The sequence below is a fragment of the Astyanax mexicanus genome, chromosome 7 (genome assembly GCF_023375975.1).
Source record: "Astyanax mexicanus isolate ESR-SI-001 chromosome 7, AstMex3_surface, whole genome shotgun sequence".
NCBI lineage: Eukaryota > Metazoa > Chordata > Actinopteri > Characiformes > Acestrorhamphidae > Astyanax > Astyanax mexicanus.
Window position 1 is genome coordinate 3,532,325 of NC_064414.1, and position 20,935 is coordinate 3,553,259.

Genomic DNA, 20,935 nt, shown 5'->3' on the forward strand with positions numbered 1-20,935 from the left:
GCATGAACTCCAGCATAAATAAAAGTTAATCTACTTTCTGATCTCAACAGTAAGCGTTTCTGTGTTATAACTGCTAATGCATCACTAGGCTCTGTCAATTTCATCACGACTAATTGATTAGTTTGCCTTAAAAAAAAAAAGCCTTAAGATTTCCAAATTAACTGCATGTGTTTACGTGTTAATGTTGACATCCCTATTTTGATTTTTAATTACAATTTTATAACTTAAAAAAGACTTCCAACCTCTCTACCTCTTTCGACATGTTTGAAACGTTTGGGAAATAATTGTGATTTTATTGTGCTTAATTTGATCTATTAATTGAATGTAACCACTAATAAAATTGCTTCAATAAACTGATTGATGTTTATAATATTGCAGAGTTCTAATAGCATGGCTGTGTAGAGTTCAGTACCTTCTTTTACACGGATGTACTCCCTCCTCTGATACTCCGCCTCGGCCAGGGCTGCCTTGAACGCTGAAACAAAACAAGAAAAATAGTTTAAAAAGGATGCAGGGTTAAAGGTCACTGCGCTAGAGAAGAGTAGCTGGTTGGAATAAGCCCCAGCAGTGCCGAGCAGCTCACCATCTCCAATCAGAACCAGCGAGGACTGGGCCTTCCCTCTGCCGTCCTGAATCTGAACGGCATACGTCCCCTCGCTGTCCTCTGTGAAGTGATCCAGCACCATCTCGATAGTGCCTGTGGCTACATCATGACTCATCTTCGTTTGCTGGAGAAAGAGAAAGAGGGAGAGAAAAAGATAGAAAAACAAGCAGAGAGGTAAATAGTTCTCTCTGGTGCTTTCACCAGAGGCAGCTGCAATGGGTGGTCTTATTTATTTATGTGAATGACTATTTATTTGCAACCAGGTACATGTAGTTAGCTTTTGCAACACAGGGAGGCTAAATCTAATGACTGGGAATATTGTAATTGCTGGTAAAGTATAGCTAAATAGAGCCTTATAGGGATTTATACATTAGTTTAGTAGCTAAATCCTCTTTTATTCTGTGAACTTAAAAAAAAGAATGGGCTCCAAATGGTCCAGTGCCACTATGAGGCAGTACAAGGCTGTGCATCTGTGAGCTGATGTATCAGAACCGAGTCGCTGCGCTTTCCTCCGAGCGTTAGCGCTGTGATGCTACTCGGTAATGCTACAGCATCAGCAGCAGCATTTTAAAAAGAGGCGGAGTCTGACTTTGCATGTATCAGAGGAGACATGTGTTAGTAGTCTTCACCCTCCTTGTGTTGTGGCATCACTATTGATAGAGGATATACATCTGACTAGCAGATAAACTGGGGAGAAATTTTGAAAAAAGAAGAAGAAGATTTTATGAACTAAATGATCATTGTATTCAGACAAATCTAATTTCCAGGTTTAAGTAAGTAAAAGAGCGATTCTAGTTGCAATTATAGTTTAAAAAAATTAAATTGCCAATATTGTCACCCTCAAGCAAAACACAGAGTATCTCAGTTTTTCTTATCTTTCATTTTTACATCATTTGAATCTGGCAGTTGTTCTTGAAATTGTGTCAAAATGTCATGATGAATGGAGCAAAAGACATTACAAAACTTGACTTCTATTAATGGAACACACTGTTACTTAGACCTGGGAGCAAATTTGGGCAGCACAGTGGGTTAGTGGGTTAGCATGTTCGCCTCCCAGCACTGGGGTCTTGGGTTCAAGTCCATATCTGGATACTCTAAAATTATTCATAAAAATTGAATACTCTAAATTGGTAAGTCTGGTGTTTATGGGTATATAACAGGTATGTATGGCACTCTGTCCTGGGTAAAATGCTGTATAGTGCCCGATGCAGTGCTTCAGGTGGACGGTGGTTTCCGGTTGAGAGTATTCAGTGCGCTATTGGCTGCCGCTTCTTAAAACATGATTGGGTAAGACTTTACTTGGATGGTCCATTTGACTGACATTCAACTAACATCCAACTACATGTCTATTAAATGCAAATGAACTAAAAGGTGAAAGTAAATGATTCTCTATTGAATTTAACCCTACATTCAACTCTAATCCAAACGCAGATCTTAATATTTCAGGATTGGGTTTAGGGTTAGATTTTATGGTTGATTAAGGGTTAAGGTTAGGGTTAGGTGTAGGGTTTGATTTTAGGGTAGATTTAGGGTTAAGGTTAGGGTTAGGGTTAGGGTTAGGTTCTATTTTGAGCCATTTACATTTAACATAGGGTTAAGTTCAATTTAATGGACATTCAGTTCAGTGTTAGTTGAATGTCAGTTGAGCATCAACAAGGCCATAAAATGGACCATCCAAGTAAAGTGTTACTGATTTATTTATTCAAATAGCTTGTGCCTTTATTTATTTATTTTTATTTGATGGAATTGAATCTGTTTGGTTAGATCTGTTAGTACATTTCGCTGTCTGTCTGTCAATCTTAGGCGTTTTTGGATAGCGCTCTACCAGTGGTCTCAGAGTAGTCTCAGAGATCTCGCCCAGCGCTCGTTGTCGGTTTACGTTGGTTTCGCCAGTATGGCTGCAGCTGTCACTATCACTCCGCCTCACGCTCGTTGCCTTACCTCACAGTTGACAAGTTCCTTGTTATTGGCGAAGAATTTGTAGGTCACGGCGGAGGAGATGGCTTCAGCTTGCAGCCAGAAGCGAACGCGACCTCTCTCCAGAATCTTGTACGCCAGCTCGGTCTTCAGAGGGATAACTGAGGCGGAAAGAGAGAGGTGGTCACATACACACACACACACACACAACCTCAGAAACTGTACAGAAACTGTACAAAACACACGCTTGACCTGCTCCCAAATTCTCACCTGTCTCTGTGCTGACAAATAATAAATGATAAATTAATGAATAAATAAATAAATAAATAACTGAGGAAACTGAGGTCAAAGCTTGTGCAATTATTCCTGCACTTAACTCTTAACTCTAACATCTCTACTGTTGGATAACTTAGTGATGTGCTCAGGGCTGAAATTATCCAGCCTAAAAATGGAACAAACAAAATTATTAAAGTAATTTCTTTGTCTCTTTGGTGTTTCTGCGATGCTCTGCTACTTACTCGGGTTGCGGATGTCGTAGCTAAGTGTCAGCATCTTCGCAAGCTCTGAAAAAAAGCAGAAGAGAGGAGCGTTTTTAAACATTTTTATAGTTATAAATCAAAATTCTCAAATTTTAAAGTAATGTTCCACCCGTGATCAAACCAAAATGTTTGACCCTTTCAGACCCTGCATCCTTTACAATGGACATCATGTATTTTATTTATTTTTAAACGTTTTGTTGCACATAAAACACTATTTGAGAGCTGTTGTCCATCAGAGTAGACTATAAACCATGAACCAGCCAATGATCAAGTTTATAAACCAATGAAACAAACAGTAACATGGCCACATCCACTGCAAAAACACTGAAAAAAGTAGTACTATTAGAGCCATTGAGTAAAAGCAAAGTAACAGCAACTTTTTAGTCATTTTGAATCATGCTTTTTACTGTTTAGAGATGATAAACATATAAATATTTCACACAGGCTTCCAATACAATGAAAATACTTAAAAAAAGATTTAGAACAAAATTCATTTATTTTCTTTATTTTCTGTGCATTACAGACAAAAAAACAGCATTTTTTTTCCATCACTAGAGATAATTCAGGGTTGAAAGCGTTTAAACAGCACCTACTGGGGCTGTACTCTGTGGGCCTTAGACACTCTGCACCTTACCTACTTTGCAATCTGCCAATTATTGATTTTTGATCATTGATTATTGCAAATGCATTATACCTACTGAGATATGTCAGAAGTGGAAGAATAGGGAATATTGAAATCCTTGTCTAATTATTTTGCTATAATTACTAATAGAGAAACTACAGTATTATGAACTAAGTGGAGTTCCACAGGGTTCAATTGTAGGACCTATGCAACTGTAAAGAACTGAACTGTATGTTTTTATACTTTTTAGCTTCAACCAGGTTAGAGGTGAAAATGACAGGTTTTTAAAACGTTTTAGATTTTAATCATTAATATTTTTGTGCATGCAACGAGATAAACGAGATAAAATGTACATATAGGCCTTAATGAAACACGAGTGCTTACATAAAATTAGTTTATAACGTCAAATTTGTCCAAAGTTTCTCTGATCCAAGGACCTTCTGTAAGCTGGCAGTAAGGCTCTGAATAGAATGAACTATTTTTAAATTAAGTGCCCAGTTCCTTTACAAACTGAGATGTACAATTAAAGCACATATGAGTGCTTACAAATTCCTTCACAAAAGGATAATTGATGCCAAACGAACAGCGGTCCCTCTAGAGCTGGAGAGGTACAAAAATGTTTCGTTGAAAAATATGCTTTTGCTAGCTACGTTACAGTACAGTGGCTTGTAAAAAAAAGTATTCATACCCCTTTGAAGTTTTTCACAATTTGTCACCTTACAACCACAAATGTAAATGTAGTTATTGGGATATTTGTGGGATATGTTTTGAACAGCAGTTTTCATATCTCTCTACAGAAGATCACAATGGTATTTAGATGTTTTAGGACTTTGACTGAGTCATCCTAACACATGAATATTCTCTAAACTATTATACTATTCCACTGTAGCTCTGGCTGTATGTTTAGGGTCATCGTCTTGCTGGAAGGTCTCAGCACGTCTCCTTCCCAGCGTTAAGTCTTTTGCAGCCTCCAACAGTAGTTTGCAGTTTTTGGCTGATGGATTCAACAGTGCTAACCCATGGAATGATCAAAGCTTGGGATATGTTTTTATAACCTAACCCTGCTTAAAACTTCTTCTTCACAACGGGTTGGCAGCCACTGAGCTGTAATAACATTTGACATTGACTACATCCTTGGTCAGATCAACATCTGTGTAAGTGATGTGTTGAGTGTAACTCTCAGTAACTCAGTCTGGACCACATTAATAAGTAAACTGATGATCATAAGATATTAAAATGCACAATCCAGGATTTCAGAGTAACAAACTTCATAATACATTAAACTTCCGCTATAATTATTTCATAACCAGGCCTCACCTTCTGCTGTGATCTTGTAACTGGCTGAAACTCCATCAGTGTGTGTGACGGCGACGGAGAACGTGCCTACATCTTCTTTATCAGGGTTCTTGAACAACAGAGTGGAGCTAGACAAGCACATATGAGTAAACAAAAGAATTAAGAGAAATTTAAGAGAATGAAACCCCAAAAAAGCAGATTTGTATACCTACAAGGTATTGTAAGGTGGTGTTAATGGAAATAATATTTATCTAAATGTTAAACAGTGCACCTGTATATAAAACTGTGTGACCTTTCAGATTTTCTTAGTCATTTAAATGTAAATAAAAAGATCACATTATGGTGTTAACATTATATATCAGGATACTTATATACTGTATATATATTTATATATATATTTAACTGGGCTGAGCCCCTGACCATTACATACCCAGGCAACGCCCCTAAGCGAGAGAGAGAGAGAGCAAGAGACAAAGTGAAAGAGAGAGCAAGAGCGAGAAAGAGGGAGGGAGCGAAAGAGAGAGCAAGAGAGAAAGCAAGAGACAGAACAAAAAAGAGAAAGGGAAAGAGACAGAAAGCAAAAGAGAGAGCAAGAGACAGGGCAAGAAAGAGAGTGAAGGAGAGATTGAGCAAAAGAGAGAGCAAGAGACAGAGTTCTAGCAGTAAACAGAGTAAGAGCAAATGTGAGAGTAAGTGAGAGAGAGAGAGCAGGAGAGAGAAAAAGAGAGAGCGAGAGACAGAATGAGAGCAAAAGTGAGAGTGAGCGAGAGAAAGAGTGAGCAAGAGACAGAGCGAGCAAGAGAGCGAGAGACAGAGTAAGACAGAGATATCAGGAGTCAGAGTAAAAGCAAACATGAGAGTAAGCGCGAGAGACTGAGAGAGAAAGCAAGAGAGAGGAAAAAAGAGACAGCAAGAGACAGAATGAGAGCAAAAGTAAAAGTGAGCGAGAGAAAGAGTGAGTGAGAGATAGAATGAGAGCAAAAGTGAGAGAGAGCGAGAGAGAGATCAAAAGAGAGAAAGCAAAAGAGTGAATAAGAGAGAGAAAGAGAGAGAGAGAGAGAGAGAGAGAGAGAGAGGGTGAAAGTCTTCAGCACAGTGATTCTGTTTCAACACTAGCAGATGACTCAATTGCGATAGGTAGTTTGCTGGATTAGTGTTCGTGCTAAATAGTGCGACAGCACCAATGGGCACGAACACATTCACAAACTTGTGACAACATGACGGAAATGAGAGTATAAATCGATTTTCGGCATCTGTGAATCGATTCAGAATCGTCCCCATCTGAATCGAGATGCATCTAAGAACCAAAATTTTACTAACCCCTAGTTTACATACAGTAACAACACTATCATACTGCCATTGGTCCACAATTGCCATATTGGTGGATGCATGAATTTAGATCTTACATACATCCTAGAATTCACTGCAGTGGTCTGACTGTGAAGAGTATTTTATTATTATTATTATTATTATTATTCACTTGTTGTTCTCCTTACTTGCTGCCTGATGTTTTAATGGCGAGTCCTTTGGAGAAGTCGGTGATCTCCTGGTAGGACTTCTTCCACACAAACTTGGAGATCTCAGCCATCTGGCAGCTCTCGAAAGAAAGATAAATGTCGCCGGTCTGCTCATCCACCCCGCATTTGATTTCCTGGCTGCCTGCATGGCAGAAGAGGCCGGGCAAAAGAAAAAGAACAGGGCTTAGACTCAATCCAGCTGAAATCCCACACTATGTAAAGGTATGTAGAGGTATGGAATGGCTTTATAGGATTTATGGTATGGATATGACGGGATTATTATGGGTCAGCATGCTTCCCACATCTGCCTCCAACGCATCAGTTCGTCTATACCCTGTTCTGCCGTGTGAACTGTGAAGATGCTCCCAGACAGACAACCCCACAGTGCACTCTGCTGGCGGCAGGCGGAAGAACCTCCCTTGCCTGCACTATGAATGTTTCAGGCCGGCTCAAGATGAATCATCATCTCGTCTTGTCCGGCAGCTGGTTTTTTCTTATCGGCAGCCGGGCAGACAGCTGCTCCCTGTGCCACTTCAGAGCACCTCCCATAATGGGTCCTACACTGCAGAGCGTGGCTCTCGCGCTCGCTCTCGCACTCGCTCTTTCTCTCCGACTCTCTGTGCCCCAACCATGAGCATCTCTCAATTCTGCAATCTCTTTCGCCATGTGCCTGAATTTCTTCAGTTCGCATTTCACGTCAGCCCATATCAACACTAGTTGAAATGGATGATGGTTGTGTTGGTGAGTGAGTGTGTTTGTGCATATGTGTGTGTGTGTGTGTGTGTATATATGTGTGGACGAGTACGTGAATTAATAATCTGTGACAAAGAGTTGCCTCTACGTATATCCTTTATAAGTTGTGAGGTGCTATCTTGTCAGTGAGGCTGACGAACACTGGCCAGCACACAGCTTTAGGATTTAGGATGTTTGTTCTACGGCATATTTATTATTAAAACATGCTGATGGAAATTTTTGTGGTGAGCACAAAATTTTATCCACAGGTGACTTAGTTAGTTCTACTGAATGGACTGAGGAGGATGGTTTTAAAAAAAAAAAAAAAAAAAAATTAGGCTCTATTTATTTGATCTGGGTTAGCACGCGGTGATATGGCTTTCAGTTCAATTCAACAGCTGTGCTGAACTTCTCAAGAGTTATTTACCATATTTTACGGATATATGGCACACTTTTAATGAATTTCTATTGTCTGGTCTATTTTCATACACCGGATTATAAGGCGCATTTTAAGTGACACTAGTAAGAAACAGGGGTGTTTCCCTTCTAATTCAGCAGGTATGGCCACTAGAGGTGCATAAATAAATAAAACTGTAATTCTTAAAAAAAAAAAAAAACATTTTCAAACATTTTTCAAAGTGCTGGATGTTAATCTACACAGATTTCTCTACTGAAAACTTTTTCAGTTTATTTGGGTGAGTAAAGTGCTTCTGTTTACATACAGTAAGCTTAGAATTCCAGTATTTTAACACGGTTAGCAGCAGTGTTAGCTGTGGTTAGCAGTGCTTAGTAAACGCTGCCCAATAGTGCTACACTGATGAAACCTAAGTAGCTTGTTTTAACACAGTAATCACGCAGAATACAGTCTTATATACTCACCTCTGAACAGCATCTGAAAAGCTAATACCTCTCCAGCCTTGGTGCTGGAGAAACTTCACTGAAAACTCTTAATAACGCTGTACAATACTTAAGCGGAGTGGCTTTACTGCTCCCTAATACCTGACTGGTAGAATTTATACATAAAACGCACCAGATTATAAGGTGCATTGTCGTAATGTTGTAATTTTTGGGAAAATTAAAGGATCTTAAGTGCGCCTCACAGTGCGAAAAATAAGGTACTTTAATTTCTTGCCTCTTAATGTGTTTGAGAGCATCAGTTGTGTTGTGATGAGGTAGTGATTGAAACATGCCTGTGGACAGCACTTGCACAATGTTATTTACAGGTTAGTTTAGTTCTACTGATTGGATTGATTTAGAAATTGCATGCAGTCAGAGCTAGACACCGGCGTGCAGCCAATCATGGAGCACAACTCGTCAATTGCAAAACCTCCCACACCCCCTAAGGAGTTGAAATGGATAACGGTTGTGTTAGCGTTAGTGTTGGTCTTAATGAGTGAGTAAGTGTGTGTGTGTGTATATGTGTGTGTGTGTTTGTAGTACCTGGTAGAGTCTTAGCACAGACTCGGTCAGAAGGAACAGAAGGCTTGCCAGTGCCCTGGGCATTCTCTGCACGGACGCGGAACACATAGAAAGAGCCTGTCTGCAAGCCCTTCACCTGAGGAGGAGCCATCGTTAATGTTAATAACATGTGTCTCTGTGGTGCTGATGCTGTAGACTCTACTGGAGGCTTGGTGGGTGCTGTTTTTCACAGATGTTTTACCTTGAGGTAACAGTGGTCGACAGCAGCCGCGTTGGCAGTCGTCCACGTTTCTGTGCCCTTCTTGCACATGTCCACGTAGTAACCTGTGACAGCGCTGGCACCTGTGTAGACAGGAGGCTTCCACTCCACCACCAGAGAGTCGTCTCTGATCTCAATGAAGCTCAGGTCGTATGGGGGACCTAGGAAAAACAGTGGTGCTGAAACTGTGGTATATGTACCAATGGTGGTACTGTAAAGCTCATCAAGCTGGTACACCATAAAATAAATGTTTTTCATGCATTTTAAGAATTAGCCTGGTTTCACTGGAGACAATGGCATATTGTCACTGCTAGGTAAAAACACAACTGAACTCAAAATGTAAGTCATGTTGTAGCATTTCTAATAGAATTTGATTTATACAATTAAATAGCATTAATTTATTGTGGTTCACACTGATGTCAGGATATCCAACATTACAGTTATTAAACATTACATACCTTATCCATACATCCATATCTTTCACCCCCTAGTTTTCTTGCACACAATATGTTCCTGTAGATGACTTTTAAATTGTACTTTGACTTTTTCGTTTAAATGTGGTCCGTACATGGTCTACAATGTTTGAGAACCAATGGTGTTAACCTTTCAGCTTTCAGCTTCATTAGCAGTTAATTGGATTCATATGCAAATTGGCCTATGATAGCAGTATGTAAATAGTGTAAATGTGTGATAAAGTGTTGATTCTATAACCTTTAAAAGTTGTTGATGTTACACCTCAGCCCATGTCTGTCCTGTGTTTTTCCCTCTTTTGGTTTTCTGTGCTCCTGCCCTGTTTTCCTGTCTTGTGTTTCCAGCCATGTGCTTTTTTGAGCACATGGCATTGTTTTGTTATTGTCCTGTCTCCGCCCTAGCCCCGCCCTAGCCCTGCCCAAGCCATTAGTGTTGTCACCTTCTGTCTCATTTGTAACTCCGCCCCCTCATTACCTCCACAGGTGTCCCTAGTGTGTGCCTGTGTATATATACCTCATGTTATCCTTTGTTCTCGGTCGCGCTTTTTGTAACATGGAGGAGGAGGCCGGATGCAAATGCAAGTCATATTTATTTTTAGACATAACAAAAAAGCAAACCAAAAACTGAGACAAAGAAAACACTTAAAGTAAACACTTAAAGACTATAAAACAAAAGATAAACTAGGTCTTGAGAAGCAAGGAACAAAACACTATAAAGATAACAAACCAGAACTGTAGACCAAAATAACAAACACACGGGACAAGGTCAAACAAAAAGCGCGACCGAGAACAAAGGATAACATGAGGTATATATACACAGGCACACACTAGGGACACCTGTGGAGGTAATGAGGGGGCGGAGTTACAAATGAGACACAAGGTGACAACACTAATGGCTTGGGCAGGGCTAGGGTGGGGCTAGGGCGGAGACAGGACAATAACAAAACAATGCCATGTGCTCAAAAAAGCACATGGCTGGAAACACAAGACAGGAAAACAGGGCAGGAGCACAGAAAACCAAAAGAGGGAAAAACACAGGACAGACATGGGCTGAGTTGTAACAGTTATAAGATGTTATATTATCAGTGCGGCTGACCAACACTGGCCAGCAAACAGCATTAGGATTTTTTACAGTACCAGTAAAACGTAGATGTGTTTTTTCATTATTTAAAAAAATCTGCATTGTAGATTAATACCAAAAAACATCCAAAACATATTTTTTTAGTAAACCAAAAAGTCACCGCAAAGACCATTATAAACATAATAATGATGAAACTGGCACTCATCAGGGATGCACATAAATGCTTCACAGAGTAAGTTGGTTTGTTTAACAATTTTAAGTTACTACCTGATTGCTTATGTGCATTCATTTACAATGCTGAAAGAAAGATCAAAATAAAAACATTGAATAAGAAATTGTGTCCAAACGTTTGACTAGTATTGTTTATAGTTTTCTGACCCCAGTATATTAGTGACATACTCTAATGTTCAAACATATTTTGAGGCATGTAAACGTCACTATAAAGTTGGGAAAGGCAAAAAAAACACTATTGGTCTAGATAGGCTCTATAAATCAAAATAAAGCAAATACAATGAGAAATGTACTATTATTATTATTATTATTATTGAGCTTTGTTCATATGTCTGCTGTGATGTTAAAATATTTAGTGTTCAATAAATATTATTTACCTTGTTTTAAATTGTGGTTTGTAATTGTAATGTAATTTTTTTGACTACACAGCAGCACTCAAAACTGATCACGTTACACAGTAATGAATCAAACCTACAATAAAAACTACTGCAGTTTTTTTTTTTGGTTAAGGCTTGTGTGTGGTGTTTCTTACCAGGCTCAGGCATGGTCCAGGCCTCACATTTGAATGGTGGACTACTGGTGGAGGCATTACCCAGCCCCACCACGTTGGCACCATAAACCCTGAACTGATACACTGAACCAGGAGTCAGATTTGGAACCTGCAGACATAAAGAACAGAGCCCTTATCCAAAGCCTAATAAAACAATCATAACAACATGCCCTCTGTAATGTCTCAATAACATCCGGAGGCCATGTCAGCTGGAACACAAACACAAAGCCATGACATGAGAGATGATTTTGCGGCGACAATGATACCTTGTACAGCCTCTCCTTAATGGGTGGCACATTGACCTCCTTCCATGCTTTCTTGGCCACGTTGCACCTGTCAATGTAATAGTCGGTGACCTCTGCGCCTCCGGAATGGGCGGGACGCTTCCAGTTGAGCACCATGGATTCCCCATCGCAGTAGAGAAGAGCGATGTCATAGGGAGCGGAGGGGAGCTCTGCGGAGAAGATAGATGACTAGCGCCGCATCCCCCCATTACTCAATGTCTGCGGCAGCAGGGAACGCTGCGAGTGCAGCGGCTAGCTCTGTCTTTTAATAAAGCCAATTCGCAACCATTTATTGTCTGCCGCGGCTTATAATGCGAGAATGAATAATGGCGGATTTCATGCATTACGTCTGCTGTTTGTTGCCAATTATGAATATGAATCTGAGCTATAAGCAGAACTTTAAATCAACGTTGGAAAAGTTGGTTAGCGAAATAGACTAAGCAAATGTGTTGAACTCTTAGTCAATTAAACATATACGTACATGCTGATTTATAAAGCATTTGGTGTTATAGACGTTATAGATAGCTGTGCGCATGGCTGTGGAACAATTTACATGAGCAAATTTAACTTCTTTTCAAAAACCACTGAGTGTGCTGTGACATTTTAGATGTGTATAAAAGTAGGCCATAACATCTGGCATATTTTAACATACAGTGACTAAACAGAAAATAGATAAAGTAGTAAACAGACATCTCTACTACACTACTGCTGGTGCTGGTCAATTACCAAGCTATGCTAAGCAACCTAACTGAAGCTCAGCGATTACCTGTTCAGGAGAAAAATTGCCATTTCACCCGTTTCTGTGGCTGCAGCCCACTGTTTGCATGCTGTTGTGTTCTATACCGGGCAACCCTGAGTGTGGAAATGGGACTGGGCAGATTTAAAGACTACATCCCACACAGATTACCATGATGTAGCATTCACACAGTTCAAATAAGAATATACTGAAGCTGAAGCTCTGCTGACACCTAGCAAACCAGTCGATCCTTTAATTCAGCATGTTTTCTTAATACTGTATCTGATAATGATACATAATTCTGATCACGTTAAGAGTTTTATATATATATATATATATATATACAGAAAATATATATTCTTTAAAGGTACTTTAAATACAAATCATGGCTCTGTGAAATTGACAAAATGCACCGTTTTAAGACCTTTGTTTAAATTACATATATAAGACTCAATAGGCTGGGCTGCTGATGCATAAATCTACACTGACCTACATCTCAGGGGTAAAAGGGGAAATTGCACAAATTATATTTTTCTCTAAACTCCCGCTTTAAGCAGAATTCAAGCACTGCATACTCTCTAAAAATAAAAAAGTCCCGGAGAGTGCTGCAACCAGTACAATTATTGGTATTGTTTGGGCATTCTGAGTCTCGCGCCGCCCAAAAAGTGCTCTATAAAGAGCATCCTGTGAGGATTCAGCAGACAGCGAGCGAGCACTCGCCCAAAGACATTCTACAGCCTGTAAAAAGCTTTGTGATCCACAACACTCTATGAAAGACGTGCCATCACATCTCTCTTACCCAGTAGTTTGTTGAAGAAAAGCATTCGTAAGGTTTAATGGAGTGCTTTATGTAAAGCGCACAGTTGTAGAGAAATGGCCTCTCTGCTCCATTACTCTGGCAGTGCTGCGTTTTCTCCTGTTCTCAGGGCATTTCTACACAGCACTAGAAAAAAAAAAAAAAAAAAAAAAAAAAAACGCAGCCGCCAGGATTTTTTTTTTTTTTTATCATTTTAAAACTTATAACAAATAACACCTGAACAGGTTTGGAGATCATTTTCCACAGTGCTGTTTATGTGCGGCACAAGATTAAACGCCCAATTTTAACACTCATGGACCTTTGCTGAGTCCAAATGGATGTCTGCTGTCAGGTGCAGCGTTTTACACCAACCTGCTCTGGGAATTGTGGGCCGAGAAAGTGCCTGGGAACGCAAGCAGAAATACAAATGTGTTCTGCTGAAACTTTTACTCCCGCCTCCTAACACTGCTTAGCTAAACTCACTCACATTCTATTCTAAAACTATTCCTAATAAACACAGACGCTATGCTGTCTTCAAGCACTTCATCCTCTCTGCAAAAAATTAAATGGCAAAAACTAGGTAGAATATATATAAAAAGAGGCATTATTTTGAGTCTAAATTACTTTACAAAGAAGAAAATTCTAATTAAGACTGAATAAGATCATATTCCTAAAACAAGTAAAACAATCTTAAGTAAGACAACAATTCTTATCAGAGAAAAAAAAAAGGATTTATTGGCTTGAAATTAGATTATTTCTCTTGATAAGATTTAGGTTTCAGTCACTTCTGTTCATTGTTAAAAAAAAAAACATATATTTATTAGTTTACAGTGTTTTTGCTAATTGTGTTTACATACAGAGCTGGTTTTAGGTCATTTTATGACAAATCCTTATTTCTTTTTATTTTATTTTCATGTGTAAAATGATAACTCGTTATTGTACAAATGCAAGTGTGCCTGTATAATTAGTATATAGTCTGTAAATAGCTAACTGAGAGGAGGAGGCTGATAACATGAGTGTATATGAGACAGAGAGGGGTGTACTGATGCATATATTCAAAAAACTAAAATGTAATTGTAACATGCAAGTTGCTGATTTTGTATTAAAAAATGAATGCGAAAAGAAACGAAGATGTATCTGTGAATGAAAAGCCTAAAGCTGTGAAATTTCTCCATCTTTGTACTTGTAGATGTTTGCTGTGCCTCCCTTAAATCACAGTGAATAACTGGCACCTCCTGCTGTAGCTAAAAGCACACTTTTTCAGAAGAGCTGTTATGAAACACGCAGGGTTTGTTTTTGTAAAATGACTGCAATAAAAAAAGCTGATGCTTTGAATGTATTTCATTCAAACGGGTGTATCATTTCCACATGAGTTAAAGCAAAAAAAAATACACTTTTTAGACTTTTTAGACTGTTCAGGGCATTTTTGGAGCACTGCTGTGAGAATTTTATTGTATTAAACAAATAAAGTAAAGTGGTAGAGAGGTCAGGATGTTTAGTCCTCCTATCCCCAGCTCTTTGGTACTGAATGGAGCACCATAAAAAAATATATTGAGCAAAAAGCCTTTAAAAAAATCTGAGCAAAATAAGTTTTTAAATAAGTTGATTCAGCAAGAAAACTTGGTGGATTTGGTGAAACGTTAAAAAATAAAAGATTAAAAATTTAAAACTGTGTGTTCATTATTACTGTAGAAATACTAATACTTATTTTCTCTAAAATGTAAAAAAGGACTTTTTTCACATTTTTCAAGGTAACCCTGTGATGACACATAGTATCTCACAAAACCTATTGTTAAGATAATACATCAAAACCTAACATGATTATGTCAGAATCAGATTAGCACTACACTGCAAAAAATCCACTGGCAAAAAACTAGACAAATTATATGCAAATTAAGAAAAATATTTTGTATATAAAGCAAAAAAATCTGCCAATGGGGTAAGCTATTTTTTTTTTTGTAAGATTTCTTACAAAAAGCAATGGCAAAGTCTCAAAATGAGTGAAGAAACACCTAAATCAAGCAAAAAATTCACTGTTTTTTTTTTGGACACAAAAATCCACAAGAATAAGTTAATTGCTGCTTGATTGTGCTGAGTTTGAGTTCAAATTACTTAAAATAAGGTGTGTATTCTAAGAAAGAATGATTAAGATAATTATAATAATCACTTACACAATGCTTAGTAAGACAAAAAGTCTTATCAGAGAAGAAAATAAGATTTATTGCCTTAAATTTAGAACATTTCACTTGCTAATATTTTGTTTTTTGCAGTGTAGTAGGTATGTAAGTTTTACTATTAGCAAACAGATGATTGGATTACCTTTTTAAAATCAAAATTTGTTCAGTATTTGTTGATGTATTTAAGAGTATGTCTTTTGTTAATTTTGCTTAATTTGTACCTTTTGGCCCTAATTTCAACTTTATATGACTGTGTATGTATCAGCATTGCAGTTTACATATAAGTACATGAATATGCTGTAGATATACTATACTGTACAAGTACATTTTCTGTGTGTAAAACTGAAGCGCTATGTTTTTTTTTTACGAGTTACCAGGTGATACATACTGAGAGCAGCTCTGACAGAAAGTGGTGCGGACTCCTGCGACTCCTCACTGAGGCCCAGCTCATTGATGGCCTGCACGCGGAACACATACGTCTCACCGGTCTTCAGGCCGTGGACAACAAACCTGCAGCAACACAAGCAGCTTGAATCCACAGCGGCTCAGAACCGCATACAAAGTACACAACAAAGGCCAGGCTTTCAAACGCCTGCTACTGCTCTACATGCACAACATGGGAGCATTTGGAATTCAGTCTCAGGTCCAGTGAAAGAGTGGACCTCAGATGGTTCACAGCTGGATTTACTCTGAGCTTCTATTCCAATACACACCGACACATGACTGATGCATGTGAGCTTTATTGAACTTTTTCTTATGAAACTCTTATAAAATATAGCTTTATAACAGATGAATTAATGCCTGGCACTTCTCTAATAGTGATCTGCTATTGCAGTACAACACTGAGAACACAAAAAAGGTTGCCAATTATGCAAGAAATAGGGACAGGTAGAAGAATATATGGCTTGCTAAAGGTTTGCACTTCAGGGTTAAAAAGCAGTGGTGTGCAGTGAGGCCCTTCTAACCCTTCAGAGAAGGGGTGACAATAAATGCATGTAAATAATTACATATTTTTTAATCAGGAAATATATATTATAGCTATTGTAAGTGTAAGAATTAATTTTATAAATTAACTAAAATAAAAAAAAACAGCTACTAATTCACAGCATTAGTCTGTATTTTTCAGTTGCTACAGGACTTTTATCTGACTGACTGCGGTTTTAACCAATCAAAGCTTTTTAAAATGGCTTCTGCCCCCATGTGTCTGCGTGCCCCTTCTCCTGAATTTGGGAAGGGTGTAGTAATGAGTCTATTAGCAAAGTCGAAGGACAGTCTAACCAACCAGATTCATGATTTTCACTCCGGGGGCGGGGCCATGGCTGTGTAACCCCTTCTCAGCGCACTGCACCTTTAAAATCAGCCTCTCCGGAATACTAATAAGCTGACTCCGCCCTCCCACACACCTGTGGAACATCAGCTGATTAACTGGACTAGGACTGAACTGAACTGGGTCTCTTGCTTAGTCTAGTTGCGAGATTTTAAAACTCCTGTGTCTTATCCAGCATTATTTACTAAATTTTTTTTTATCCTTTTTTTTTGACCATTTTTCCTTTTGTTTTCTTTTCTTTTCTTTTTTAATCTTTGCCTGTTTTTGACATTTGATTTTACCTGATGTTTTGGGATAATAACCCTGCCTGCCTTGCATTTGCATCCAAACTATCCAAACTTACAAGGACAAAAATGTGGTCCTACTAAAAGAGGTGTTCACGATCTGGATCAACTAAAACATGGTTTAATTCGTTTGCATTTTAAAAGCAATCATTTCGGATGGTTTGGATTTTAGGACCAATTTAAGAAAGTCAAGACAGGCCATGTTCATGTATTTAACAACAGAAAAAGAAAAAAGCTGGCATTTATACTAAAATCAAAAATCAATTTTATGAGCATGCACGTCACACAGCAGTGTATTACTGCATATCCTGATTATATCGCTAAAATAAGGCCCCAAGAGGAGATGTTTTATAATTATCTTATTTTGTATATATGTGGAACCGATAAAACCCTTTTTTGTGTTTTGTGATACTGACAGTATTAACATCAGCATAATCTGTAGCAAGTAAAATGTGCAGACATTAACATGTGGATACATGAGTAAAGCGTATGCCGAGGTTTCTTATGATAAATTTAAAAGTAAAAACTCTCTATGTCTACAGACAGGCACTGGCCTTTCAGTTCAGTGTCTTCTCCAGCTCAATCCAGACCTCTCTGAGAGTGTGTGAACTGGAAAATGACCAAAGCACTTCCTCTGGTACGTACTTTGTCTTCTTGTTGGGCTTGTGATTAGCAGAGTCCCAGTCCTTTGATCCTTTAACACATGAGTCGATATAATATCCAATGAGGTTGTTGGGTTCTTTTGGAGGAGCCCACTGGATCAGAACAGAGGTGTCTGTTTCTCTGGTGGCCACCACCTGCCCGGGAGCCGAGGGCACGCCTGGAGCAACAGAGCAAAGGGAATCTCATTTTAGTGCTGATCCATCACCCATCCCTGATTAAAGGTCGCAATGACCCACACCACAACTACATCTTCGTCTCAGAAAAGAATCTGCAGATTAATTATTGATAACAACATCAAAGTTTTTCAAAGTCTTGAGAAAAGCTTCAACTATGAGATACATATTTGATCATATGAGATTAAAGCTTATCTACTCAAGTATACAGTGAACTACTGGTTTCAACGAGAAAAGAGCTTAAAACTAGGGCTGCAACAGTCAATTGATTAATTCGATTAGCTTAATTATTAATAGTTCGCAACTAATTGAATAATCGATTAGTTGGGTGAACTATAAATAATTATAGAAAACAAGCTAGCTTTTCACATTTTCCCATTGATTTTTTACTTCCACCTTAAATTTCACCTTAAATGTGACAGCTCAACTAGCAGTTCCAGAGTTTTAGTCAAGCTAACGTTTATATCTCACTCACGTTTAGTGAACAAGTTTGCCTTAGCATTTCCTCGCCTCAAGTTTAAATTCCACCTTAAATGTTTCAGCTTAACCTGCAGTTCCAAAATACCCGTAGTTTTAGTCAAGCTAACGTTGACCAGTGACACATTCTGTTGTTTTTTTTTATCTCTGTCAATGTTACTAGAGGCTGCTAGAGTAGTTAAACAAGTTGTCTTGTTTTTAGTAAATTTATATCTCATTTGCATTTAGCGACTTTTCCATTGCACCTTAAATTTGTGGAAGTTACAGTCTTTTTAAAGGTCTTTTCTTTCTCTGAGGGTCACAGCCAAGTGTATACTTACATTACATAATACACTATTGTTGTGTTATTAAATAATAATAATATTAATAAAGTTAACTCTTAATAAAACTGTTGGGTTAATTCTTCTTTAAAAAAAAGTAGGTTGTGCTTTCTTTATTCAATTACAACATTATTACGAAGATATATAAATGGAACCCAAACAAATGAACAAAATAGTAAACATATAAATACACTACACAGCCTCAAAGGGTATTATGAAATATGCATATCTCTAGTATGTAAGCTGAATAATACAGGTGCAGTGGGATGACTGTAACTGCTCCAAATGCACAAGGATATTATTAAGCAAGGGATTAATGAGGGGATTACACATATCATAAAGCCAACATGTACCAAATATTACACAACACAATGCAGAACACAACTAAATATAAAAATATCATACAACCATTTTAGCAATAATCATTTGATCAGAAAATACAGAGAATGCTCCAATTAATGAACTATTATTATTGATGAACTATTAACTATTATTCCTTTAACAGAAAGAAAGAAAGTCATCATTAAATACAACTAAACTTCTGTTCAGTATGATGTAAAACAAAATTTTAAAAATGTTATTATAAATAAGTGTTATCAGGTTATAGACAGCACGAATATTTGAATGTCCTTACTGAGCAGCATTACCAAAATGATGTTGAAAAAACAATAAACAAATAAAAAATAATGCAATTAATGCCAAACATTTGCTGCTAATGTTACCATATGTTTGCATATTTTAGTTTGTCAGATTTTTTTTTTTTTTAATAAAAATATGATTCAAGGGACGACCGTTGCAGAGAATTACCCTACAGTCATACCCAGCCTCCCCCATGCTTAGCTACACAATATGTTGAGTAATCTAATTGTACATCAAACAGACTTAAATGAATAATAATAATATTAAGCTTTTGACTAAAACAAATGTTAGATTTTAGATGCTTTTGCACGTTGACAGTATAACTAAAGTGTAAGTTTCTCACCTCGCAGCTCCTGGGTTTTGATGGGTTTGGTGGGCTCTGAGGGCTCGCTGGTGCCGTACATGTTGGCTGAGAGAACGCGGAACAGGTACTCCTTCCCCTCGTTCAGGTCGAAGACGCCGTAGCGCGGAGAACGGACCGGCACTTTGGTGTTCACTCTCTGCCAGGATCCACTGCCAACCTGACACTGAGAGGAGGCATTAAAACCAGCTCCATTACTTCACACAGTCATAGGAGCTGACATTAAATGATTGCACTGATTTTGACCTTTTAATTCACCGATTTAAACAAATGGGTAATTGCAGCTGTCCTGAAAGCATTAACATCTGCAATGAAAGTGATGTGATGACAGTTTGGTGAGCTTTGTGGAAGGAGATAAGTAGAGGGAGTAGGTACAGTATAATTAATACTATAAAGTCTAAGGACTTGTTGGCAAGGCCAAATTTCTCTTCCTCACTCTGTAATTACATTATTTTGTGGTGTGTGGACCACACTTTAGAACTTCTCAGAGCCCTATTTTTGGCAATCTTTAGTGCACCGGTCAACTGCTCGATCACGCAGCTTGATTTAGGGCGTGTTTATGTGTCTTTGGAATTGCAAGGGTGTAAAAAGGCTTGTACTAATTCTCTTAACCCTTGTGTGGTGTTCATATTTTTGTTACTCGTTTACTTTGTTACTTGTATTTAATTCAGCAAAATTAAGCAATTTTACATTAAAATGCTTGACACATGTTTGCTTCACCTAAATTGCAAGCAATATAAAAAACAGCTTACTTGGTTAATATTTGCCCTTTACCTTTCTTATGTTACATTTCTTTCAAAAAGTGCTACTCTTTTTTTATTAGTTTTTTAATAAAATGTAAAAGAAAATGAATTAAACTCAAGATATGAGTAGAAAATTTGTTTAGTTTCAAATTTACCAATGAAGCAATGTTTATTAGCCCTTGGCCAAACATACTGTATGTAATATAAATGTGTGTGTGTGTGGGGGGGGGGGGGGGGTGTACAGTGTATGTTTATCGAAAATGTGCTTTGATATATGTTTTTCACAAAAAATGAGCCAATGCCAATGAGTTTGAGTTAGAAAAAAACATTTTTTTGTATCATTTGATGAAAAATGAAAACGGGTCCCACAGACCCGAACACCACATAAGAGTTAATTATTCATGGGTGTTTTTTTTAAATAAACCAATCAGTGAGCCAGATGCCATTCCCTTTAAGAGCCAGGTGCGCCCTGACTTTGTCCATTTTAAATATTAAACAGCCTTCTGAATTCTACCAATGAGTTGTGGGGCTACTTTGAGTTTGTTGTTAATGGTGTAAAAATAGTGATTTCTTTGCATGGGTAACTCTATGCCACTACTTCTATCATTGTGGACTGTATTTGGGAATGCCGGGGAAGAACGGAGGTGTGCTACTAGATATTATCATGTTTTACTACAGCCCAAGTGCATTTCACGCCAGATTTCTTCTTTAATCATGT

At 38.0% G+C, this 20,935-nt stretch overlaps 1 protein-coding gene across 1 annotated transcript in view; it reads right to left on the minus strand.

Annotated features, from left to right (window-relative positions):
* Window positions 1–20,935, minus strand: part of myom2b (myomesin 2b) — a 52,015-nt gene that overhangs the window by 12,981 nt on the left and 18,099 nt on the right. Inside the window, exons 14-26 of the mRNA XM_022685207.2 lie at window positions 19,457–19,640; window positions 17,487–17,661; window positions 15,619–15,740; window positions 11,504–11,691; window positions 11,220–11,346; window positions 8,888–9,066; window positions 8,668–8,782; window positions 6,475–6,637; window positions 5,000–5,106; window positions 3,040–3,084; window positions 2,546–2,682; window positions 584–728; window positions 413–475 (exon numbers count right to left, since the gene is read on the minus strand). Coding sequence (XP_022540928.2) covers window positions 413–475; window positions 584–728; window positions 2,546–2,682; window positions 3,040–3,084; window positions 5,000–5,106; window positions 6,475–6,637; window positions 8,668–8,782; window positions 8,888–9,066; window positions 11,220–11,346; window positions 11,504–11,691; window positions 15,619–15,740; window positions 17,487–17,661; window positions 19,457–19,640 — 1,750 coding nt within the window. The remainder of the gene's footprint in view (window positions 1–412; window positions 476–583; window positions 729–2,545; window positions 2,683–3,039; window positions 3,085–4,999; window positions 5,107–6,474; window positions 6,638–8,667; window positions 8,783–8,887; window positions 9,067–11,219; window positions 11,347–11,503; window positions 11,692–15,618; window positions 15,741–17,486; window positions 17,662–19,456; window positions 19,641–20,935) is intronic.